At 44.9% G+C, this 26,857-nt stretch overlaps 1 protein-coding gene across 6 annotated transcripts in view; it reads right to left on the minus strand.

Moving 5' to 3' along the window:
* Positions 1-853: 853 nt before the first annotated feature.
* LOC128750588 (glutamate receptor ionotropic, delta-1-like) overlaps positions 854-26,857 on the minus strand; it is a 33,229-nt gene continuing 7,225 nt past the window's right edge. Inside the window, exons 2-18 of one of the 6 annotated variants that reach the window (XM_053850862.1) lie at positions 25,185-25,340; positions 11,077-11,361; positions 9,928-10,133; positions 9,796-9,849; positions 9,323-9,496; positions 9,030-9,191; positions 8,544-8,663; positions 7,686-7,787; positions 6,725-6,847; positions 6,525-6,617; positions 5,835-6,174; positions 5,547-5,685; positions 4,239-4,434; positions 3,965-4,131; positions 3,609-3,849; positions 2,793-2,898; positions 859-1,763 (exon numbers count right to left, since the gene is read on the minus strand). In XM_053850862.1, coding sequence (XP_053706837.1) covers positions 1,345-1,763; positions 2,793-2,898; positions 3,609-3,849; positions 3,965-4,131; positions 4,239-4,434; positions 5,547-5,685; positions 5,835-6,174; positions 6,525-6,617; positions 6,725-6,847; positions 7,686-7,787; positions 8,544-8,663; positions 9,030-9,191; positions 9,323-9,496; positions 9,796-9,849; positions 9,928-10,133; positions 11,077-11,361; positions 25,185-25,340 — 3,083 coding nt within the window. In that variant the 3' untranslated portion in view covers positions 859-1,344. Of the gene's footprint in view, positions 1,764-2,792; positions 2,899-3,608; positions 3,850-3,964; positions 4,132-4,238; positions 4,435-5,546; positions 5,686-5,834; positions 6,175-6,524; positions 6,618-6,724; positions 6,848-7,685; positions 7,788-8,543; positions 8,664-9,029; positions 9,192-9,322; positions 9,497-9,683; positions 9,850-9,927; positions 10,134-11,076; positions 11,362-25,184; positions 25,341-26,857 lie in introns of those variants that run through there. The other 5 variants (XM_053850871.1, XM_053850881.1, XM_053850889.1 and 2 more) reach the window with 5 other exon arrangements.

The raw sequence follows: 26,857 nt of genomic DNA on the forward strand, positions 1-26,857 counted from the left end.
ACAATGAGTTCCTGCAGGCGACTTGATGCTACGTACCTTGCAGCTTATCCAGGTGTTTACTCCCATAGTGACGTTTCCCACTAGAGACTTTGATCCACTTGCCCAGATGCTGCAAGTGAATAAATTTTCCAAAGATATTTAACACCGGTTCCGGGCATCTAGAAGTTGGTTCAACAGCAAGCCAGATGTTTCGGGGTTTTACAGCCACCTGTTCCACATTAAAGAACCACAGGCAGTTTTTGGTTCTCTGCACTGGTCCAGGTGCATCTTTTCAAAAAGCAAAATTCAAATCAACACCTGTGCCCAGCAGCTGCTACACACTCACTTGATGTTTAAACTATTAGCATGATGACTACACAATTGTCCAAGGCAAAGGCATTCTGACACACAGTGGGAGCAGGAACATCATCTCAGGCACTTCACTCGGGCGAATCTCCTCCTGATCCGAGTGTTTTAGTGTCATCACTTGTCGGAAATCCAGTGAATATTTAGAGACACACAAAAGGTCTCGGCTGAAGTCAAGCCGAGTGCGAGTAAGACCTCCACTGGCTGTGGTTTGTCACTAGGATCCACGCACCCTCCTGGCAGGAGCCCACACACCGACAGAAACTCCTTCAGACTCGCAGTGAACGACAGTTCCATCAGGTGACCTGGTCTCAGGTGAGAGGCAGATAATGGCCCAGATGGAGGAAACGAATCAAACTTGAAAGCCGGCAGATTCTGAGTCAAGTGTTTAATGGCTCTAAAAGACGTTGGTCCACTTCACATCTGACCAAGTTTCACACCCAAGTGAGTCAATGTTTAAAAGTGTTTGGCAAAAACCACTCTGCACTTTTCATTCGAAACAGAGAAAAGGGTTCTGTGGTGACTCGGCTGCAGGGGCTTCTCACTGTGTTGTCATCGCACAGTTCCTGACTTAGCAAGCGGCGTCTTGTACGAGAGGAAACACAATCAGACTTGTGATTGAAAAACTTTGTATATTTTATATTCAGTACAAATGAAAACATGAAAAGTGAAGATACAGATTTAGGTAAAGAGGTGCGCAAATAGCAGGTGGGAGTGGTCGCTCGGTGCATCGTGGGTCCTTGTTTACATGAGACTTCAGTGGATTCGGGCACTTAAGAGAAACAATCACGATGATTCTCATTGTTTCAACAAAATGTACAAACTGAAACGTCCGAGTGGAGTTCGCCCGGCTTTTTATCAGATTTTGTTTTTGTCAAAAAAGTCAATATTGAAAATACATTTCTGACTCAATATGTACAACGTTTTCCTGCGTCGATGTAGAAAATATTTGTTTGTGTTCATTAGAGGCCTCACTAGATGGATGTACTGTGCGAGGGGTCAATGGCCTCTGGTCTGGGTCCTGTGGAGACTCCCTGGTAGGACATTGGCATGGGGGTCTTGCCAGGGCTCTGCCGGAATAGCCCCCCGTTGGGTGCTCGGTGTTTGCACTGAAGAGGATGGTGGGGAGGCAACGTGCCGCCGCCAGGACCCTGCTGGGGCGGCAGCGTCCGCCCGAGCGTCCCATGGTGAGGATGGGGTAGAGGCTGATGTTGTACTCCCTCCCCTGGTAGGAAGGTGGTCACAGTGAGTCCCGGAGCTGGGAAGTCCTGTCCCGGGACCAGCCCCCCCTGACTGGCTCTCATGTTGCCTATGTCCAGTGAAGAGATCTCGATAGAGGCTCCTGGGATCTGTTTGTGGGCCAAGTCCTCGTCCAAAAGACTGTTGATACGGTGATGCTCCAGGTTGACCTCTTTGTCCTGCATGAGCGGGGTGAGGGGCGGTGGGAAGAGGGGGAGGGGGACACAGAATCTGAGATTGATGACAGGTCACGTTTAATTTGGAATTTTAAATGAATATTTTTCAAACGAGGGAACATGAAGACAAACTGGGCTGTGTAAACTGTGTGATGTTTACAAGGTACAATTGACTGACATGGTTACTGGATTCTGTCCCGAAACAGGAACAGAGAGAGAAGACCAAAGTTTAAAGCTCCAGTCACATGCTTCCTGTTTGACAAAGATTTCCTTTTTTTGCTGTTGAGTTTTCATGAACAGCCATTTTGTCTTCTGGTGTGACATCACATTCACGTTAGTTGGAGACAACCGAGCATCAAAGACAGAAACACAAACATCTTAGTAGATAGTTTCTCACACGATGAGGAATGATGACATTCGCAACCTTTTGTTTTCTGTCATTTTTGTGTCAGTAGAAATACATCTCTGAGAAGGCACCCCGTGGTGGAGGGCAATAATGAGGTCAATGTGAGAAAGTCAAACAGAAATAAATGAAAGACAAATAGAGTTTCTAATGACGAAAGATGTTAATGATGAGGTGAGTCTCCGATGCGAGAGTCGAGTTCTAGTCACTTGATCAGGTCACCAACAACCAGTGTAAACGGTGTAGTCATCTGCGAGGACTGAGTTTAACAAGATCAAAACAGTCATCTCTGAGAAGCAAATCTAATGTTCATCATGACGTCTCCAGCTTGGAGCAGCTTGTGTCATCATTATTCTGTATGACATCCCAGATCTATTTTAGACTGTGAGATACATTTGAATGCCTGGGGAAAGCATTGACAAATATCCTTGTGGCTTTGTGATGTCATCATATTTATTATGAACAATAGATGAAACTAACACTGCCTGTACTGTACTTAAACACTACGCACTTGGTGCAATGGAACTGTGGGTTTATATTCAAACCTTTGAGCATAATATACTGGTCACCAGCTCACGACACAAACCAGGAACCTGGCTTCAGGTGTCGGGTTTCTCTCATGTTCTGACCTTCAGATGGGTCCCAGACCCGGTCTGTCCAAATGTCGCCCGAGGTTCTGGTCAAGTCAGTAAAAGTCAAAGGAGCAGAAACTTTGACCAGACGGTCCAGAGAGACCTGCACGAGATACAAGCGTCAATGAGATAGAGGAGGAGATTGAGGGAGGGACAGGAGGAGGAGGAGGAATAAAAAGGACCAGTGGGAAAAGGAGGAGTGAGAAGGACAGTGAGGTGGAGCAAAGGAAGAAGTTGGTGACATGGATGGAGGACACAGTCACCGACCGGACTCCTGCTCACACTTTAATTTACGGGACCAACTTTTCTCTCTGCACTCAACTGTCAGCTGGCTCTGGCCATGTGACCCGAGCTGGTGTCCCTTCCTCTACATGGGAGGATAAAAGTTCTGCTACGAGTGGTTGATAATGTGACCAGGTTAGTCTTGATGGTTTAGTGGAGACAGGGGTCCAGTCCACCCACACCTCAAAGTTGTCTCTAGACTCTGTCTCAGAACACATCTCAAGGTCCTGGTCTGCACTGGATACAGAAGGCCAGGTGTACTCAAGTGGAGTAAACTGTCTGGATGAAGGATGTGAAAGGGGTGCGACAATCCTGAGCTGCAGGTGGACTGGGCCGCAAACATCAGATACAAACTTGGACTTGATGCTATCTCACCACTGCTAAGGCTAGCTACTGGCTAGCTACCAGCTACAGCTGCGTGAACTGGATCTCCACTAAGTCGGGGCTCGCCTCAAGGGCAGGATCCTTAAAGTAGAGTGTGGCAGTGTCGTCCCCCCGCCAGCCCAGCCGCCGGGCCCCAAGCTCGGTCACCTCTTTGGGTTGCTCCCGGCCGCACTGGCGTCCGCTCCACCAGGCCTCCAGTCCAGCCACCATGCAAGCCAGCAGTAGCCCAGCAGCTAGGATGCAGAAGACCCCGGCAAAGCTCTGCAGCTTTAGCGAGCGGCCATCTGGAAGACCACCCGGGTGACCGCTGAGGTCGCAACGGCCGGAACGAGGCCACCACTTCTGCTTCATGACGTCCAGGTCTCCCTTCTCCTGAAGCTCGAGGATCCTGCAGAGGCAGAATGGACACAACCGTCAGACTGATGAGTTTAACTTACAATTTTGAATGATAAACAATAAGCTAGAAACAAAGGTATATTTAGGTTACAACACCTGACACTTACTTCTGGGAGAACAGGTCTCGGTATGGACTCCCGTGCTGGAGCGCGATACCATAACCTTTGCTGCTCATACCGTTGGACGACACCATGATCGTGCAGTCATCGTCTGTCAGAGCAGCGTACTCCAGGACCGCTACATCCCACAGGAAGGCGTAGGCGCTTTTCTTGGCCTGTTGGAAGAACACGACACCCTCCTGAGTCATTATCCGGTCCCACCCATTATCTCCACTCGTGACGCCCATGTTGATGTTGACCTCCACCTGACTGGTGGACTGACCTTGCGAATGCCTTCTGAGGGACTGGACACGCAATAATCTCGGCCATCATTGCGGCTGATGGTCCTCCATAGCTCAGCATAGGTCCCATCCTGCTCCAGAGGATTAGTGCCTTTGTTCCGGAAGTAGTCGAACACAGCAGAGTCCCGGACAGTGCCGTAGTCCACATCCATCTGCCGCGACAAGTCCTGGAACGACCTGAAAGGGCCGGTCCACAACACAGGAGATTAATTTTCTCGGATGGAAATTCGGATTAGAGGAGATGGACCTGCAGTTTTATCATCCCCATCAACAAAGCTGCTGACATCACCAAACTACTAAGTTATTAATTGAAGACCTTAATAATTTAAAATACAAAACACCAAACGGAAATATTTAATGAATGAACTTTAAATGGAATAGAAATGCATTATTTAAAGAAATAAATATGTAAACATTTGAAAGAAAGTGAATGCACTTTATCATTGCACGGTACCATTGTTGTTGTTTGAACATGAAAGGGGACATTCGATGACTCTCTTCTAGCTATTTGGGGAGATATGCACGGGACACTGAGCAGGTTGCCTGTCAAACCACACACACACTCATACAGTCATTCCTCTGGACCAGGGGTCGGCAAACCCACGGCTCCAGAGCTGCAGGTGACTCTCCCCCTCCCAGTCGCGACTGAAACAACTTTATTAGCTCTTTACAATGAACAAGATCCAGCTTCCGTCTCTCTCCTCCAGTGTGACAAAATTTGCGTTGTTGCCTGCCACATGGGCCACAGTGCACGCGTATACACATAGTGCCGATTTAGGGAAGGTTGAACCGGGCAGCTAACCGGAGCTGTATTTTCCTGTCTCCCGCTCAAACACAGAGCAGTGGGAGTCTGGGGGCACTTTCGATAATAATCGCATGATCAAACATATTTTAATACAGGAAATATGTATTAAATATTTAATACTCCAACATGCTTCTCTTTCATTTCAGTGAATACTTCAATATGTAATTCACTTTACAGTTGGCCTGCACAAATTATTCTGTTTAGTTAAAATTTTTTAAATAATCTTTTTATTGGAGTTCACATTCTGTTTTATTTTGTCGCTTCTGACTGTTTCTCTTTGGCAGGAAAGGGAACAAAATGGCACTTTGTATTGTAAAGGTTGCTGACCCCTCCTCTGGTCACTCACTGACCAAACCCTGCCTGTCAGTGGGTATAAACTGGAGGACAGAGGACACCCACCCACAGAAGGCCAGCCCCACAAAGTAAAGACCAAACCGAATTAATTCAGGCATCAGACAGGACTGTGCTTGAGTCTGTGTTTTACCGTATGGCGTGGTCCATGCGTGACACAGTAAGGTATGCTGCGAGGTTGGCGGTGTATGACGAGCAGACAATGAGTGTGAAGAGCCACCAGGTTCCCATGACGATCCTCAGAGCCACGGAGCCAACTACGCCTTCCCCTCCTGTATATGCATGAAACATAATGATAATTTTGTTTTGTATGGTGGCATGACATTATTTTAACAGAGGAGGAGAGTTTCAGTCGTTGGCATGGTAACTGCTGCAGTTCAGTATATCAGAGGAATCTGAGAACTGAGCTAGCTGCTCCTACCTTGCTGCACAAATGCGCCGTAAACAATCCAGATGGCGCTGTGGAGCGACCCCTCGCCCACACTTTTGCTGCTCTGACCTGGCGGTGTGTTCGGGGATGAGTTACGCAGCACCTGCAGCCTGTTGAGCAGAAAGATGAGAACGGCGACGACAGGGATGGCGGCCGCGATGCACGCCCAGACGGCGAGGTCAAAGGGCACGAAGAGAGAGAAGATGTTGATCTTCTCCTCTGGTTTCCGCAGCAGGATTCCCACACTGTAGTCCATGTAGCGCTTGCTGAAGTCCACAACGTTCTCACGTTCAGGTGTAATTGTGATGGCAGAAACTGCTAAGTCAGCTCTCTGGCGGAGGAGGATGGAAAAACAGTCAAGCAAAGCACTTTGACAGCATAATAATAACAATAATGTCACAGACCATAATTCAACTCGGTAATGTTAAACTATTTGTTTGGCACCTTCAGCTGCTCCAAGCTAGTTTTAACAGCCTTCCCACTGTACTGTTGACAGGGCACTCATTTGTTTATTGACCACAATGAACCACTGAATTTGTCTCATAACTACTGTACTATTCTTTCCGCAATCATTATTTGCAGCTTTTTATGCAGCCATTTATGCCTCCTGCCTCACTGTAACAGAGAAAGGGGTGCAATACTGTGGATTTATCAAATTTGAAAGGGCACTTTCACACTGACCTTGTTGATGAGGTCACCAATCATGCCATTCCACGATCCGTTAGGAAGCTGGGATCCATATTTGCTGTCTGTTACCTGTGAGAAGAATCTAGACTGTTCATTCGCAACAGGACATGTCAGGAAAATTCATCCGGAACGCTGGGCAGGAATTCAGATGTGGATTCCTAAACTGAATCCGACTGACTTGAATCAGGACCCACCTGGTAGATTTCGTATTTAAAGCCGAGGATTTTGGCCAGTGCATCCAGTACGTCAATGGAGAAACCTTTGTATCTCTTGGGTTGACCCAGAATATTTTCGGCGACCATGACAAATGGATCTTCCTGCAGACACAAGCAGAGACAGCTAAGAAAATACTTTTCACATCCTGGATCCCACTGTACTTCCAGCTGTCACTACAACGCCTCTGTTAGTTGATACCCAGCACCTTGTAAATGACTTGTCGATACTCTAAACCCACAAAACACAGTTGACCTGCGTTGTTGAAACATGTCTTAGATACATTTGTCCAGTGTGGTCATTTGCCAAGATCCACAGGCATCATGACACAAATACACATTAACAGCCACAACTACCTTGTAAATATTCCTTGAAATGGGAGACTTTCGGCCCCAAAACCAATAAGGGCAAAACCAATCCTGGTCTGTATTCACGACTGTCCTCCGTCAGGTCCAAAACACACACAGAAGTCACACATTTGAGCACTTGAAATAAAAGAATATCTGCTGTCATCATCTTCAGCACAACCTGACCACCTTTCTTACGACCTGAGAGCCTGTTTTAGTGGGTTTGGCTCCTCTTCAGATACTCGGGACTCAGGGGCCACTACACATAGAACAGCTGCAGGTTTAGTTTTGCCTGGCTACATCTGTGTCTGAGAGTCGGCTGATAACAGCAAGAGGCGGATCGATGTTCGCTCAGGTGAGGAAGTCTGAGAAGACTTTGGTCAGAAAGTTTCTACTCTGTGCTGGTTATTCTACATTCTGAGGCTTTTTAAGTTTAAGCTGAATTAAAACAAATACTGAAGAAAGTATGCATGCTATTATTATTATGCGTATTGACGCAGTGTTTGTCATTCTCAATGAGACTCCATGATTTCATGACCAACCACATGAATACGAGCCAAGTTAAGAGATTACAAGTGCACATTTCAAAGCTCACCAAAAGTGTCACCACTTTCAATGTCACCCCCTGCATTCCATTCTCGATACGACTTTCCTTCAGGCTGCCATTGAGTCCATGGACAGAGTCCCACGTTGCTAACTGCAAGAGAGAGGCTTTAGTCAACATCAGCGACCTCCAACTAGAAGTATCTACTTTTCTCTCACAGTGAAAAAGAGATTGAAAAAAGCATGTCACAATCTCGAATGAGTGACCAAGACTCTTCATGACTGCATGCTTGATTGATTTCCAGGAGGTTATGACCAGACAGGTGACAGGTCCATGTTTTCTGAGGTTTTTTCATTCACTGTTTTCTATAAAAGGACAGTCAGTTCATTCATTGTTCCGCTTCACCGTTTCCATGGCAACAGGCGCTGGAAGACCTGTGTCCCAGGGAGGGAGACAGTGAGAGGCAGCGGGGTGTGTGTGTGTGTATGTGTGTGTGTGTGTGTGTGTGGTGATGTATTTGGACAAATTACTTAACTCAATTCTCCAAACAAAAATCAACAAAGCAAAATGTAAATAGAGAAACATCAAGTGAAGCTGGTCATATTCATTACAGGTGACATGGGAAGGAGTCACATGATCACCATAGAGACATCATCATCATCATCAGCTTTAGCATCTTCATCACCGTCTGAAATTACCATCAGCACAATTATCAATACCATTAGCTTTAGCATCATCATCATCACCACCACCATCATCATTATCATCAACTACATTAGCTTCAGTGTTGTCATCACCACCACCATCATCATCATCACCTCCAATAGTACGGTCATCATCCTCCACATCTGAAGAACTGTGTCCAGTATTAGTTCATATTCCTAGAGTAGTCACACTTCATGGTCTCACCCTCTTGACATCTTTGCCAAAGGTTTCGCTGAAACTGGACCCGAGAATCTCAAACTGGACATGGGGGTTTGAGCCGTTGTCCTTGAAGTCCATGTTCCCCGTCAGTCCAGTGATGTTCCCCTGAGAGAGAGAAAGGAACTTGGGTCAACTGACACAAAAGCAGTGGAGCAAACAACCTTTATTGGCTGTGTCACTCTGGAAAACCTCTTTCAGTCCAAATGAATCAAAATGCGGGTTACGTCATCATTATTTTATATTACCATTACACTACAACTTTCTTGGTCAAAATGATAAACCTTTAAACAACCCCAACAGGCCAAAACCTTGACCGTTAATGTGGCAGAAGTAACAAGCACGAAATTGCTCGATGGCTCTTAGGACTAATGGAGGGAGAAATTAGTGCGCTGACAAAGCTCCTCATCTCAGTCCAGCAACCTTGGACCTTCACACGCTGGTGATACACTTTTTCACAGTAGAGAAAGGAACCTTCTGGATAGTCTCCAGCATGGACCAGCCGCCGTTCCAGGGCTTGGTGGACTTCCTGATGCAGTTAAGGCTCGCCATGCTATGCCACTTCCTGTCTTCCAGCTTCCGGTAGAAGGCATTAGCTAGCATCAGCACACTGTCATAAAGGTACAGATTGGACACCTGGACAGCAGGACAGAGAAGGATGCGGAATTGAGTTTGTTTCTCACAAAAATAAACATTGATTTAGAACTGAAACTTCACCAAAAGTTCTCAATTGGTGGAAAGTCAAGTTTGGAATGTTCCTGACTCACCTCCAGGTTCTGCAGGTAGCCTTCCTGCGGGTCACACAGCAGAGAGGAGACCCTGTGGTTCTGCCTCACACAGCGCCCAGTGCCATCTCGCCACAGAGGGAACATCTGCCGAATCACAGTCATCCGCCCCAGTGCACCGTGGGTAAGTTCCAAAATCTCTGAGTCATTAATCTCCTGTTGAAGAGAGGAAGAGGGGACTTGAGTTGATGATGACTATGGTGTGAATGAGGAAGATGATGATGTTGAACGGGAATATTGAATATTGATTTGGATGAAGGACGTGAAGTGAAGATCATGATGCACAAATGATGATGAAGATCATGACACTGATGAAGATGATGAAGAGTTTGATTGAGCCCACCATGCTGATGAAGATAATGACCTTCATGAAGATGCTTATGATGATGAACCTGATGAAGATGATGGAAATGACGACACTGATGAAGACGCTGCTGATGAATATGAGGTTGTACCTCATTGACAAACACCCAGTGACTGTCCTTGGAGGCCAGGTTAGTTTCTACAGCCTGCAGACAACAAGGTGGTTGAGGGAGAGTTTAACCGCCAGCTCAAATGAGCAAGAAACAGTGACAGACAAACATCACCTGCTGGACGAAGGAGTGTGCAGCGTGTGGACTCAGTAGAAGAATGGCTCGGCGCAGAGTGTCTCTGTAGCGGTTCAGTTCCTCTGTCCTCATGGTGGTGAAGAGGTTGGTGAAGACCTGGCTGATGTTGCGCTCCACCTGCTGCAAGGCCACGTCCACCCCCAGTCGGGAAGTCTGGTCCAGAAAGCCCTGGAGGCCCCGGATGTCTGGAGGAGGAGGAGGCAGGATGATGGCACTCCATACCAAATGTGTGATGTCATGAAGAATGATTAGGATGTCTCAATTCTTGATAACAATAAAACATGGGTGTGTGTTTGTTTCATGGTTTCATACCTATTATTTATATAGTGCTTTCCATGCTCATCCAGCAACCAACTGGTTTATACTAAGTCACCCAGTAGGCTGCAATGCAGTACACCATCTGAACCAGCAGGAAAAAACCAGGCTCTTGCTCAGGGGCGCACGAATATGTCAGGTGCTACTATTGAACCAGTAACCTCTCAGTCATAGCCCGACCGCTCTACCATCTGAGTCGTGCACCCAACTTTTTGTGTGGCCTCCAATGCTTTCAGTTTGTGTCATGAATTCCTCAGTTCATTCAACTAAAACGCTCCAAACACTTTTGTATTCATGTGTTTATTATTGTTTACTGTTTGTGCGTGCTTGCGTGAACATTTGTCTCATCACGGAATATGTTCTGCTCTGTCGTTCTCCAACTGTACATTTCTCTTCAAATCCAAATGAGGTTGACCCATTTCATATTCCCCCAACCTGGCCAGAACATCCCTACCAGCTCATTAGAACTGTCAATCATATGACATGCCGAGCAGCTCATGCAGCCACGCAGGAAATCGGGGCGTGCTCAGACGGACAGGTTATTGGAGGAATAGTGTCTGCAGGTCGACCTGCTTCACTGACCACCACACTTGAGGTCAGTTGACAGAGGAAGCTTCTCAGAGAGACTGGACTTGATTACATGTGAGCACACAAGAGCAAAGCTACACTGAGAGAAACGTCGAAAAAAGAATTGACACTTGCGAGTAAGAACTGCAGCACGACGTCAAAATCCTGTCCATCAGATGAAAAGTGGTAACACAGTGGATGTGAGGACGTGTTTAATGAGTCTTGAACGCTACTTGGCTCACTCACCATATTCACTGTCATAGAAAACAATGAGCTTCTGCCAGCTGAGTTCCTCCACCAGAGTGAGCATGACGTCGTTGAGTCTCACTGGTGGGCGAGCTGCCAGCGTGTAGCGTTGTCCACCGGGGCTCGGGTTAAACTGGCAGGCTGTCCGGGGCGATCGCTCGCCGTTCCTCTGGATGTACAGGTGTGGGATGTGCATGGCATCTGTGAGCGACTGTAGGGCACTGGCGGAGGCGCAGCCCGTTGAGGTGACCAAAGCCAAAATGCCCTGATTCATTAGTTCACATGCTGAAAGACACAGAGACAGAGAGAAAGACAACTTTGACCAGGTTTGAACGGTTTTCCAACATAGCTGGTCCTTATGTTTTAGTGCAAACCATAACACAATATCGATATGTTTTAGATGACTACAGGAGTACATTAATAGTCGCTCTTCCTTTGCAAAACCAGTTTTACTACAGTTACACCAAGAACCTACTTTAGCTATAACACACATGTGCACACCCCCACACACACGCACTCGCCCACACTCTGAACCTTAAGAGCCAATTTTTCTCAGCGGGTGGACAAGGTCTTAATTCCTCTCATGCTTAATTAAACTATCTATCTCCGTGGAGCTGAAGCCCCATTACCCATAACCCACTGCAGCTCCCCCTCCTCTGACTCACACCCTTCCATTGCTAATGAGAAGACAAAGCATGTGTCTGCCGATCGTCTTTAACTTTGCCTCCTTTGACACCAGTGTTCAGGCCGCACCACCCCGACTCACTCCCAAAGACAATAAACAACAAAAGACAAGTTGAAGCATGTCTGCAGAGGTGGAAAGGCAAACACAGAGTTGCAGGTTGAATTCTAGCGAAGTGCTCACCAAGTAAAACTCAATGTGAAATTAAAATGGAGCCAGTGAGGCACGAAGAGAAATGGACTCGTCCCGTCTGATCTGGATGTGAGGAGACATTAAGAGACGACGCCCAGGCATCAGAAATAATCCAAAGTGATTTTTAAATGTCATGTGACGTCATCAGATCATGTGACTGAAATAACTTCTGTCAACTTTACCAACTTTCCTCCTCCGAACGTCGTATTCAATTTTTTATCTTTTCTCATCAGGATGACTTCTACTGAAATCTGCTTATCTGTGAGCGTGTGCAAGTGTGTCATCTCCTTAACGATAACACAGTGAAAATGAACTTTCTCCGGATGGAAGCAAATCCACACTCGGAACATTTCCCTGGTTGGACCCAGTGCAGCATGGAAGTGGAGGACAGCAACAGTGTGAAAACCTGTGAAAATGACCTTGTTTGTCCCTCTGTCTCATCACGTCTGGTCCTCCAGGACATCAACACTGATGATGTAAGAAGCGTCCCGCTGTCAATCATTTAGAGGACACCAAGTGACCCACAAACACCGTGGTACCACAAACTTTCAAGTCGAATAGCTTTGCTAACATTCAAACTATGAAAAGACAATGAGCATATTTTTAGTCACCACACCGACCTGAGAGTATCAAGGGCTCACTACAAACTCTCACTTCAACACCAGTCACAATAGCACTGCCATCAGAAACAGCCTGACAGTCAACTGCAACAGTAACTGTTGCTTGTAACAATCTCACAATAGCAACTTGAGAGTGATCATGACACTGTACCTGCTTTCACTTTGATGTAAAGTACCCAGCAACAAACTAGTTAAAAGAATTTCGCTGTCGCTCTGTTACTGTTTAAGGAATGAAATAGTCAATGACAATGTTGTATTCATGGGTGACGGTGACATTGTCAGGAAGAGTCACCCCATTAGCCGAAACAATAACCAGTTTAAATTAGTCATAACAGTCACATGTCATCCACAAGAATCGGTGACTTTATCAGTACAGTCAGCTTTAACAGTTACATACAGTGTGTGCTGTTAACTTTGGAGCAGCTGAGAGAATCAGACACATTATGACTCAGCGATAACCACACTGCAATCAGCAAAAATCACAAGTCGGCATTGATAATCCAGCATTTGACCGGTAAAATGACATGCCACCTGAAACAATTCCACTGTTTCCCTGGACTAGATGAAAAAGGGCAGAGCTGACAGTCAGACCCCATTCCATTCTCAGTTAGTCAATTCTGGTCAACGGCTTGGAACCTCGGGGATCACTGGGGGGTGATGGCTCAGCGGAGATGGATGTTCTGTGTTTGAGCAGGAGGCAGGGCAGAAACTTTGAAGCTGCTTCACTGCACTGGCGGCCGTCCCCCGAGACTGGGAGCACGAGGGGAAGGAAGACTGTCACCACAGGGAAGTCCAAGGAGAGGAATCCCTTGGAGGGACAAGTGTAGCTGTTTGTCGACTGGTGGATCAGAGCAGCCCACAGGGACCAGAGGCACCTCATGAAGACATGAAGGCCCGTCGGTCAAGGTTGGATTACAAAGTCTAACAATAGAGAATAGCGACGTATCAGGGTCAATTGAATGAAGGAGATCACGGATAACCATCCACTCTGGCTCAGGAATGTTCCTGCACATGTCACCTCAGGGTCACCACATGTTGTACAGCTTTCTGCTGCAACACAAGAGGTCATGAAGTGTTGACGGTCAGAGTTGCTCACAGCAGAAGAGGCAATCGAAGCTCTTCACAGCTGTCAATCAACCACAGTAAGTGATGAGAGGACACTTGACTGGTGGGAGGGATGCATGTGAGAGAGTGAGCCAAAGTGTCTTCTGGTATCGCTCAGAAGAAATACGAATACAGTCTTCAGGCACATACACAAGTTGCCTCACTGGAAAGTGAAGTGAAAGTGTTGGTTTCACCGCTAACTATTCAGAACTTAACTGACATTTCGGTAAAAGGAGGCTTGTGGGGGAGAGAAGAGGAGGAGTAGTTGGGGGTATCAGTGATACACGTCAGGTCAGCGGCCCCCGGGGGTCCTCGGGCTTCACAGCTTCTGTCACAGTCAGTTAGTGTTTGTGTTGGACACCGATACGATCTACTGACCTTCACTCCAGCTGGGGAGGGAGAGGGTGGTAGGGTGTGTGTGTCTGTGTGTGTGTGCGTGTGTGTGCATGGTGGGTGGGCTCTGGATCCCGACAGGTGGATGAATCAACGTCATGCGGAGATGAATTTCCGCCTCCAGCAGAAAGAAACTTTATGTTGTGTGCCTAGTTTGAGCTAAAAAGTTCTGTGAGTGCCGGAAGACAAAAGTCTTCATCCACAAGTCTCCTGAGAATGTTTGAGATTCCAAGAATCCTCGCAGGAACACTCCAAAGTTTCACATTCGTCAAGTGAAATGTAAAAACTAAATGTCGGCAATGAAGTTTGTCGCCAGAGAGCTGGAGACAGGAGATCAGAAGAGTGCAGGATGTACGTCTGAGAGATGAATTTAAATAAGAGGAGCAACGGGGGCAGCAGTTCAGAACCATGAGACTAGTCAGAGCATCTGCTCCATAACAGTGGACACGCCGATCAGAAGGACCAGAAAAGTCGCAAGGATCAGGTCCATACCACAGGTGTAGTCGGTTGGGACCAGGAGAGACCTTCAAGTGACCAGCAGGTCATACTTGGTGCTTGAGCATATTCCTAATAATAAAACAAACATGAGACCACAAACGAATCAGCTAATCGGCAGCAAGCCGCTCCATAAAGACCGTTTGTTGTTCTCTGCTATTCACTTCTGACCTCAATTCACCCTGTGAGGGGGAAGGGGAACCCAGGACCCTGTGGCTGCTGAGCTTAACACCAGCGGGTCAGAACCAGCAACCTGTGGGTAGCCACTCATCAAAAACAATGCTTTGTGATGAGTCCGGGCCGTGGGGTCAGAACCAACACCAGAGGGAGAGTTGCAGGGGTTTCCAAAAACACGCTTGTGCTCAGGCCGAGAGAGAAATACTTATATTTGCTCAACCGCTCTAAACACGAACAACCAACAACAACAGAAAGTGACATATACATAAAAGGTTTTGTTAAGGTTATCACTCGCTATATGGCTCAGCGTCTCGCCCGGCTGACCATGCTGACCATGCTGCAGGTGACCAGAACCAAACGTGTAGAGACAGAAAGTTCAGTGGGAAATAGACAGCAACATGGTTGAAACATGTACATGATTGACTGATTCTTTTTTTCTCTTTTTACAGAACTCTTGCGGTTCTGCTGAGTCGGCAGTCGACCTGCATATATCCGTCACTGCAGTGTCCCACGATGACTCAGGTAGTACTCTCCCCCGCCTCCCTCCTTCCCTACTGCAGCAACAGCAATGTCAGCCATGAATCGCTGCAGCGACCTTGATTGACCCGAAGTGTCATGCTAAGGTTACAACGGGAAGCAGGAACCAATAGTAAGACAGACCCCACTGGGTCAATGTGGGCACCAATTCATAGAATTTTGGCAAGTACCCACTCCTGACCCAGCAGCACGACATCACTCGGGATATATGACCCAGAATCAGGCTCAAGTGACTCCTGGTCACCGAAACAGAAACTTGCAGCAACTGGACTATTTCTACCTCAAATTGACTTTTGCACTCAAATTTAATGTTGGAATGTTTTAGTCTCCCAATTCTTTTGTATTCCTTATCACTTGTTGGAGCTTTAATATCTAAGAGTATTGTTCAAGTGTGAGGGAATGACGGTGCGTGAGATCATAAGACCCACTGAGCTTTTCTAGAGCGCTAGTTCCCATTATCTTCTGTCCTGTTAAAGCCACATGTGATTGGTCAAAAAGCATCCACACTGAACAGAAGAGGCTGGACTGCTAACAAACACGCACACTTCTGTTGCCCCTCAACAACCCAGCGCTAACACAGGAACACACTGCAAACACGCAAACAGCAGAGACAGAGATGACGACAAAGAACCTTGCGCTACAGAAATAGAGACTGCAGTTGACGCTGGAAGGTGAGGACAGGAAGCACAGTAAAGTCTAGACACATTATAAAGTCATAATGCAGATGGTGTAAAGATTTTGTATTGAGCAGGCTTGAAGGCAGAGGCCAACAATAATCCATAAGTGTATTCCTAGGTAAAGGACAGGTGTGTACATGGCCACAACCACCTTGACCAGCTATACTACTAAATCACTTTGAGGCCCAATATGGCTGGTGCTTCGCTCCTAAAAAGACTCTGAATGAAGAGAAATAAATAGTACACAATTTATATATTTAACTTCTGATTATTTTTCCCCATGACACAACCTGCCACAAAGAAATCTGAAGAACCATTCCGGAGCTGAAAGACTTCAATCTTGTGTATTGAAGCTAATTGGAGGGTGAACCTCATGAATATGGAGCAGACGTATTGTGTGCACACCCTAGAGTCTGATCAGAGACCAGAACATGATCTGATAAACATCCGTGTGACGTGCCCCATCACAGTGCCACAACCACACACACACACACACACACAGAGGCACACACTGCTGTGTCGGTGGTTTTCAGAAGCATCATCAGCACTCTGTCACGTTTGCTTGTAAATTTCACCGAAGTGGACAGCAGATCATCACCATGAACTGTTGGACGCACACATAGTCTCTGTGTGTGTGTGAGTGTCTGTGTGTTATTGGTTTATCTATTCTTGTCAGGACCAATATTTGAAAAGACACTGCCTTGTGAGGACAATTTTGCCAGTTCTAAAATGTTGAACTGAGAATTTGGGGATTAAGACTTCAAAATCAATAAGTAATTGGGTTTAAGTTTAGCTAACAGTCCTGGTTAAGGTGAGCCATTTGTTTTGGATGGTTAAGTTAAGGGTGAGAGGATGAGGAAAGCATTATGGCAATGAAAGGTCCCCATATAGATAGAGATACCAACGTGTGTGGACTTGTCTTCATGCTTATAGCTAATCTCATCACTTGCCCTTCCATTTTTTTCCATCTACATGATGCTACACTTATTGACATTCGATAATAAAGCGAGACCTCTATGGAGAGATTTAATCAGATTTGGGAGTCTAAGCCTCTGACTCTGAAATCCTTTTACCATCATACATGTTTCATCATGTTTCATACATAAAAATAGTTTCTGGAAAATAAGTTTGAATCTTGGGAGTCGTCAGTAAGAGATCTACCTATCTGGGAATTGATCCAGTTTGACCCAAGTGTTGCGCTCAATGCTCCTCTTCCCACACGCTCACAGCGAAGAAGCCGGTCCAATGCGCACCTTCGAGTTGTTTTTAAACCTGATTCGCCAAAACCATATTGACATTTGTATTAGCTTTGTGGTTTAAAAGTTGGCTAAACACTAAATGCATAACCAAATAAATGCGCTCCAAAATGTGAAGAGCGTAAGAGAAGTTATGAAGCAAGCTGAGGCACAGAATGTTAAAGATATGTCTGGAAAGACATTGTGATAAAATTGAAACAGTGAATAAAAATAAATAAATAAATCATGAAGTTTGCCGACCACTTTCTGGATTTTTTTTTCTGGAACAGTTCCTGCTGTTTGGTTCTGCAATTTTCATCCCAAAATATCTATCAATCTGTCTGTCTATCTATCTATCGATCTGTATGTTTACGTGGACAAATCCAGGCCGGGATGACAATCAGAACCAGACTGAGACAAAAGCAGACTTACTCAGCGTGTTAAATAATAGACCAGGAGGTGGCAGAGATGAGGAAGTGAATCCATGTCATGTTTAATAATGTAGGCTGAGAGGAGTTGGACTTGATTCTGTAGGCCAGGTCTATTGACCATGCCATGTGTTTTATGAATGTCATGTCGGATGTTGCTGGGTCCGTGTTTCTTCCACCAGGAGGCGGTGCACGGACGGATTGGTGAAAGACTGGTCACGGCATTAGCATGTCACTTTAGTGCAGTGACAACTCCACTCTGATGCTAACGTGCATCATTTATCAGTTCAAAAAAATTTAAATTTTTAATTTTAATTGTGAGTGCAGACTTTTCGTTTGGCAGCAGTGCTCATGAATAACCCACCAGAACTTTACTGCCGGTTCTGTTTAAGTGCTGATCAGGGATCGGACCGTGCACCATCATGACTGACATCTGAAGTTCAACGTCTTCATGATCAAACAGACAAGAAGAAAGTCAGGATTATTTTGAATCAGGACAAGCACTGGATGCTGTCTGGATTCCAAAAACTGACAGTCCCCGTTCCATATCATATGCAACGTTCATATGTTGTCGATGTTTTTTAGACATCTAAAAAACATCTACAAACTCTACAAACAAGAATCTCATTAAAAGTTCTCCATTCCTGTTTTGAGGGACTCACGCAGAGAAGCTGGACCATGTTACCAGGCCACTGCAGACCCACAACAGCAGATTCTGCGGTTTGATTTGTGGAGAAATGTCTAAAAATAAATAAATGCTCTTCATGCTTTTGTCTCTTTGATATCTGTCTCTTGATATTATTCTTGGAGACAAAGACGCGTTATTGTGACATGTTACAGGGTCATTTCCTGTTTGAGCAGCAGCACTCCTGATGACTCGGAGGAGAGGATGATGAATAGCGGCAGAAGAAAGAGAGTAAGGATGGGGGTGATTTTTTTTTCAGTTGTTAATAGACACACACACATGAATACACACAGACAGAAATTAATTAACTATAAATAACCACATTCTCCATAGTCACATTTGCTCCAGTGTCTGGCGATGGGCTATTACACCGTAAAAACCTCGATGAACAAAATAAGTCAATAAGAGACTGATTTTCTTGGTTAACGTCACCAACATTTGTACCTTAACAAAACCTCAGCTCCATTTAATCATCGTCCTTCCTTCATCCCAAAGATATCATTTATTCACTGACTTGTACATCATTCCACGTCTTCAAATATGTGTGTCCAGGTCTGGTCTTTTCAATCGTTTTTTTTCATTATTCATTTCAACAACAACAAAAAAATAAAATAATAAATGATGTCATTTTTCATGTAATAGATTTTGCACAGAACAAAAATTGAAAAACCATTAAAAAATCAAATCAGGTTCTCAATTTAAATTGACTGAGCCGTGGTTAACAGCAGGCCTGGAAAGTTGCATTTTTGGGTGAATCATGGGCATTGCAGGAAAGGCAAGTACAAAATGTTGATAGATATTGCAAGAAAATCAGTAATCCTTTGGAGGTGAGGTGGGCCGATACATTTCTCTAGGGGCCACATTACATACAGTGACTGGTGCGAGGGGCCGTCATGGCAAAAGACAGAGAGACAGAAGAAAAAGTATCAAAAACATCATGACACAATGAGGAAAATAGTTGAAAAATGTAACTACAGCATGACATATGCTTAAAATATGTCATTTTTCTCATCTTATACACATTTTATTTTTATTATAGCTCATCATCAGTGGATGGTCATAGATCAAACAGACAAATGAAGCAGGTAAATTCATACTAATACTTTTTAAGCATTTATCTTTAAATACATCAAAATAACTTTTAATTATTAATAACTATTATTAGAATACATTTTTTCTTGCATTTGATTCTAACTGGTGATGCTGTGAAACACGGTGATGCGGAGCTAAAGGACGGGATGTCACATCCTCTCCTCCTCCATCGCATCCATGAACCTCAATGGTGGTCTTCCCTCCTCCTCTTTCACCTGAGCTATAGTTAAAAAATATAGTTACTTAAGTGCCAATGCAGGGGAGACTTGATTTTTAAATTCATATGGACCTATTTAGTCAAGGATATTCAATCCTGCAGGAATACGCTGAGCCAGAGTGCTCCTGACCCTATCGTTTTGGGGAATCAGTTTCAATTATTGTTGAGACAAATCTCCTGACAGCACGGCTCTATTCAGTGAGGCTCACTTAGGCGGTTTAATGTAATCTGACCTAGCATGTCTTTTAGGAGAGCTGCCATGGTTATATATAACTCCATTTTGTCTGGAACTCAATCTGGACGTTTGGCACTGGCTAGTTATAGAGCGAGCTTTATGTCTGGTTATTTATCATTGTGGGACATGTGTGTAGTTAGCATGTGGAACATGTGCTAGATGAATGTGATGTCATGTGCATTGGACTCCATGCAGAAGATAAAAATCAATATGAGGGGGGTACGGTCATGTCTGAATATGAAGTACTCCTCTCATTACTTGCACAGTGTTGGCACTTGAGGCGGTGGACAACACACCCCATGGACACCCACACTGATCCTTATGAATACTGAGCGTCCATCATCCTGTCCTCCGTTCACCAGGCGAGATACATATTGATTAGTGCTGTGCAGGATCAACCGCAATAGAAGTTCCAACTGGTGAGAAAGTTAAGTTTGAGGTGGGTTTGTAATGAAAATGTTGGCTTATTAGCACTGGCAGTGCTTCAGATGAATTTTTATAGAACAAGAATTCTTCATCAGATGACTAAGCCCATCATGTCAACAGTTGCTTGCTCAACAAAACATTTTAAGTATTTCAAACACGTCACTAGACTCAAGTTGAGTTACATCAATCTTGATTTTAAACCCAAAACCTTCAGACTTAGTCACTGCTGGTGACACACTGCCTCACATGTAATCAAAGAAACCATCAGAAAAGCAGAGGGAACCAACCAGCAAATAAGGATAAAAAGATGTGTCGCTGAACATCCTGCTGGAGTCAAACTGCACAAAGATGATGAGAAGGCTGCACTGCACGCGCTCAGTGTGAGATGAAGACGTGTCGATGGTAGTGTTTTCACGTGTCACTTCTATCAGGCCAGTCATGAGTCACATCACCATGGCAACATGCAAACATACATCACTCTGACATGAACACATTTACTTATGTGTACATGCAATATATCACGATCGTCGCCCCCTGGTGACTGAGTACAACTGTTTCTCCTCTGCAAAATCCATTCTTCCTCAAGGGCATAGAGAAAGGATTGTGTGTGTGTGTGTGTGCGTGTGTGTCCAATTTCTTCCGCTAGCATCAGCAGAGCTGGTCATCTCTAATGGAAGACTTCATCGCACTTAAGTGTGATTGGATAAAGGCTGTGCATGTGTGTATATGCGTGTGTGTGAGAGAGTGTGAACAATGATCACAAGTGCAGAAAATTTCACAGATGTATGTCAAGGTGAGAGTTAACTTGTAAATTGTGTGGTACCCAGGTTGTATCCACACAGTACAAGTGTCGAATGGACGTCCGTCCGCCCTTTTTCGACTTCAACTGTTTCACACTTGCTTCTTTATATCTAAGCCTCATGCTTTTTACCTTCATTGCAAGTGCATTAGAACACCATACACGGACTGTGAGTACTATAGTACTGTGACTTAAAAAAAAAAAAAAAAGGGAAGGCAATAACATTGGACAAGATGAGGCAGGTTTTCGGACAAGGCGTCAGTGCTTAAAAGATGTTCTGTGTTCCTTCCACTTCCTCTGACTCTGGCCTCTAGACAGAGTCTTGCAAAACAGTCGTTCATCCGTTCGTTCAGTCCTCAGTTTTTTTCATCAAAGCATGTTTATACTTTTTTGTTTTGTTTCCATTACATTTTTCTTTCGACCCTAAAAGAGCTCCAGCAAATAATGACAAGCTGCAACTTGCAACTTTGAGCAGCAGGAAACTAGCCAATTTTTTTATTGACATTTCTTCATGTTGTAGGTTCAGTGCCTCCTGGTGGCCAACATAACAACCACAAGCTACATCAAGTTGCTATCTATTTGTGTTGAAGTATACAGTATTCGCATGACAGTATAATTGAAGCATAATAAATTAACAAAGCCGTGTTTTGAGCATGAAATTAAGTTTGAGATTATTTAATTGGTTATTTTTAGAACCACGGCCTTCTTGATTCTCCACGTATGAATTCATGGTCAGACAACAAGTTGACGTCGTCAGCCCCTGCTCGGTGGTTAAAGAGTCTCTGACGATTCCTACTCGATCCTCTTGACTTTTCCCAGCGGACTCTCTCTTCCAGCCAACATCGATGGAAACGTCGCCATGGCAACAGGCCGAGCAGCAGCTCAGCATCATTAGCTGAATATTTATGACATTTAGTCGTTCTGACCTGGTGATAGAGGATTAGCAACTGGGACCTGGAGGTCTGACAACACATTACAGCCCAAAACGGGGCAGGTGAACAACACGAACCTTCCTCCTCATCCACACGATCGATCGCTCTGAAGCTGCGAGACACCTGGATCTGTTCAAGAGAGGTTTTTGTTTCCATGACTCTGGTCACTGCAACACAGAGACAGAATATCCACATAGAATGGTGACTGTTTCAGTGTGGACGTGTGTGCGTGTGTGTTTGTAGGTGTGTGTATTGATGTGCAAGTCTGTGGGCTTGTGATTGTGTGCGTGTAATGCGGGATGAAAGAGTGTTTTTAGATTGAGGTGATTCTTTGTTCCCACGCATAGATCAGTCTGTAGAACGGTGTGTGTGTGTGTTTGCTGGTATGTCTGTGTTGAAATCTGAATTAAAATGTTTCCAAAACTCTATTTATAACTCATTGTTGTCTAGTCACGCTACTGACGACAGCTCCTGGCTAGAACCTTTTGTAGGTAATATCTATGCAAACGAAACGTAAATCATTTTGTTCTCCAGATGAAGCAAGAGCAAGCCACCCTTCCTGACCTGACCACACATCTGTCTTATCACAGTCTGGACTACAGCAATGACAGCCCACTCCCTGGTCCTGCCATCAACCAGAACACACACCAGTTCCATCAGAAGAAAAGTCAAAGCTACAGCCGGATCAGGCCTCCCACCCTGACAAACAAGAGAATTTCTTTCTTCTTCAAAAGAGGCTGAGATTTGTGATCGATGAAACGCGGGGGTCAATTAGAGGGAGAGGCATCTCCAGAACTCAGAAAAACAACCTGGAAAGATTGATCCGAGACTTTCTCCCATTTGAGACAAACAGTGAAAAAACAAATAGCGACGATCACAGTGAAAGTCACACAACTTAATCTCTCAACATCAAGTCAAAACCAATCTCTGAGCCATAATTCATTCATGATGTTTTTTTTTAATTTAAACTCAGATCTTCAGGACTAAATGGTGTGTCTGACAGTTTGGATTAACAGAACTTCAGCTCACAGAAAATGTATTTCAGACCAAGAATCTTGTTACACCACAGTAGACAAGCGGACAAATATTAAAGCTGTGCAACTGCTCACCACAGAACATTGATGAGACTCTGGTTACGGCTCGGTACAGGCTAGAAAACTGTCCTGACCTCAGTCTGATGAATGATGTATGAGATTACATGAAACATTAAGTGTCTGAAAGTCACCCTGGCAGCTCCCAAGAACTTAAAATCTCCGATCTCAAAAGTGTTTGGCCTCATCAACTCAGCTCTGCATCCAGCGGGAATCTCAATGAAGCAGTGGATCCTGCCTCACAAACAAACCAGGTTCCAATCAGAGGCCTCCCTACAATGTCAAAAAAAAACGATGACCCAGATTTAGAGAGGCTCTGTTTTCCTAGACTGTATGTAGTGGGAGTATATCCAGAACTTTTAGTTTAGTTTAGTTTAGTTCTCTGTGAAAATCAGAAGTGCTTGTTAACAGAATGAAGACAAAGCTGTTCTTGAGTCGCGATGTCACTGTGCTTGCACACAGGCACACACTGATTTAACATTTCCACATCTGTCATTGACATCGCAACTCTGCACTTGTGTCACTTTCAGTCCACACATGTGCACACACAGATGCATGCATACACACACACACTCATTTTTTCTTTTTTTTGGTCCTAAAATGCATGACTGCTCAATGTTCAACGTCTGAAATACGTTGATGCCTCCAGACAAATCTGCGGTCTGTCACTAACCACGCACACACACACACACCCACTCACACACACAGTCTCTCACTCGCTCTCACAGACACACACACATAAGCATTCTAACAATGAGTCCCAGAACAAGAGTGGAAGCTTGTGTCCATTGTTGGATCTTAATTTGAAGACCAGAAGTCCTGGTTCAACCCCAAGGACCTAAGACTTCAGCATCATTTCCTCTTCCCCTCCTGCAGTCATCTGGATCAGAACCAGCTAGAAAAGATGAAAGATGCTCTGGAGGACGGTCGGAATCTTCTTTTCGAAGACCAGATGTTCAATTGTTGTGTGTGTGAATTTGTACCTGCTACTAAACAAAGCTAACTAATACAATTGTAAAATGTATGAAATTCAGCTAATATCGTAACTATCAGGGCGTCAGTCAGACAGTTGATCCGCTTGAGTCACATGACAGCATGAGATAGCGTCGTCTGACCGGGTCTCGGTTCTGGTTCCTGGGTCGTGACGAGTGGATCTGATCCTTCCTGCAGGTCTCGGTTTACAGAAAGATAGATTGCAGCCTTATCTGCCGCAGCAAGCAGACAGTGCCGCTTCAGCACCGTGCCGCTGTCAGAACATCAGATTGAAGTGATTAAACCGGAACATCAGCAAAATCACCTCGGCCCATTTAGCTGCTTCAATTATCCAGAACCTGCCCTGATGGTTCAACTGTGCAATTATGGGTGAGATAGTGTCACCCCTGGTGGGAGGCAGGAGACGAGCGGCGCCCCCCTCGCCTCCTCCTGATTTATGAACTCACGGTAAGTCAAGGAGGAAGATAAGAGGCAATGTGGTTCTGGACTGGGCCACCATGGTGCAACTGGACCAGAACATAACTGATTCTTGTGTGAGTGTGTAAAATGATGCATCCTGACAGGATCCATCCATACGTGGCGAATATTGAAAGGATGGTTCTGCATCTTTAGCGACAACAATGGATCACGAAGCTAGTGAATGTTTGAGCACAAACTAAGGTGACCCCCAGCACAGTGATGAACTACAGCAGCAAAGTACCGCCAGTGTCACAGCACCGTAGACGGGCTGAAGAGTTACGGACCATCACCGCTTCACAACACCTCCTTAATGTTTATGGTCCAGATGTGAGCAGGTCGGGCTGACCAGAACACAAGATTACTGCCGATGTTATTGACGGGGGGAGGATTTATGGAGCCATTAGAGCAGGAGGGTGCAGGGCATTTGGAAGTTTGCTGCCCGACAACTAACAAGTCTGATTGTGGATTCACAAACAAAGGATGATTCATTATCGTGGTTATCGTCTTCACAATCGCAGCAGTTAAGTCTGTCTTAATCATCACCACCTTCAACACTGCAAAGTCATCATCATCTTCGTCGTCATCCCCACCATCCTCACCATCAAAAGCAGCAGAAACCAGAACCAGCAAGCTTCGTACCTTCCTGAACCGCCTGGAACGGGTTGTTGGGTTCGATGAGTTTGATGGAGTGCGTGATCTTCTCGCTCTGAAGGACGTCGTCGCTGAGGCTGAGGTCCGACACTGCCAGCTGGAACACTTCATCGTCCCGGGCTGCATTCTCTTCAAATATGGCTCCTGCAGAGGTACGAGAAGGTCATGAAACAACCAGTATCATCACAGGGAGTCACACTACAGTGTGGGTCTGTAGCATCCTGGATGCTGTTAGACGTTGGTCATAGTAAAAAAGAATGTCTTTGTGATTGTTACTGAAGATATTTCTCACTCACATGCTCCAGGAAGGTTTTTCGTCCAGTCACTCTTACAATAATGTGATTTACTTCAAAGTGGGCCATCAATCCCTTCTCTTCCCAAAATCACCGCTCAATTTGCATTTAATAACAACAAATTATATCACCAACTTCCTAAATCTCCCTAAGTTGTTCATGACGCAAAGCAGTTTACCTTTTGCAAATGGGCTGACTCAGGACAGTAGGTGGCGACAAACAAAGATCCCATTGCCAATATAAGACAAGCCCAGAGCTCATCTTAAGCGCGGAAGCAGGAGCGTGAGCGAGTGACACGAGTCAAAACAGATGGTTCTCCTGAATTTTTCATCAGATTTTGGCCTAAATTTGAATCGTCTCCGAGGACATGACTTAACACAGAGCTGTTTTTGTTTGCGTCTTCAGACTAGCAGGCATGACGCGTCATCCTTCCTACTTCTACACAAAAAAACACTTTCAGTCTGAAGTCAAGCTGAAATCTGGCACATTTTTGACCCACTTTGATCATATTTAGTCTCACAGTCTCAACATCTCTGATGATAGTTTGTAGAAATTCTCAGATGACTCATCACATTATGTTATAATTCACTGTAGTCATCAGTAGAATAATGTCATTGGTGGTGCCATTTCTAACCACTTAAACTGTAATATTAAAAATAATTTCAAGAACACTATGTATCATTGTGTTCATTTTTGGTCCTTTTGGTACCATTTTTTCACATCATCTCTCTGAAGAGAGAGTTTATCTACATTTTTCTCAAGTAAGTCAAAGGAAATTTGACTCGCACTCAGAACAAAATGTCCTCCAAACACAACCGATTAACATTTTCCTCTGATTTGTTTCTGCGTGAGTCTCTTTCACAATTACCTCTCCACTTAAAAGTCCCAAACACAGAACCACTAAGGAGGATTGAAGCCGTTAAAGGTCAGTTTGATGAATGGGCTTTTCTTTGACCTAAATCATTAACAATTAATACCCAGCCAAAATATTGACTTGGGCGCGTCTGTAGCACCCGTGCAGAATCTGATTTAAATTTAAATTGTATATTCTAATGCTAGATCACTAGAGTCGGGTCGTAAAGTCACAATGTGTGCTAGAAAATGCATCGTCATTGGAGGACCCCATGTTCAGGCAAGAGTTTCATGTGCTGTGGACAGCAGATGCTACTACAGGGACTCATTTTAACAACATACAAATGTGTCTGGCCTGTGACTCTATAGGAGGTGCAGCAGCAAAGAGGAGAATGGAGGTCAGCCTTTCCACAGCAGTCTTCAGCTCAATGGGGTGAACATGAACAAACGCTTTTTTGAAATGTTGGGCAACGTTGTTAATAAAAACAGAGGGGAGAAATATTTGTCTTTCCAATT

The sequence above is a fragment of the Synchiropus splendidus genome, chromosome 1 (genome assembly GCF_027744825.2).
Source record: "Synchiropus splendidus isolate RoL2022-P1 chromosome 1, RoL_Sspl_1.0, whole genome shotgun sequence".
Classification (NCBI taxonomy): domain Eukaryota; kingdom Metazoa; phylum Chordata; class Actinopteri; order Syngnathiformes; family Callionymidae; genus Synchiropus; species Synchiropus splendidus.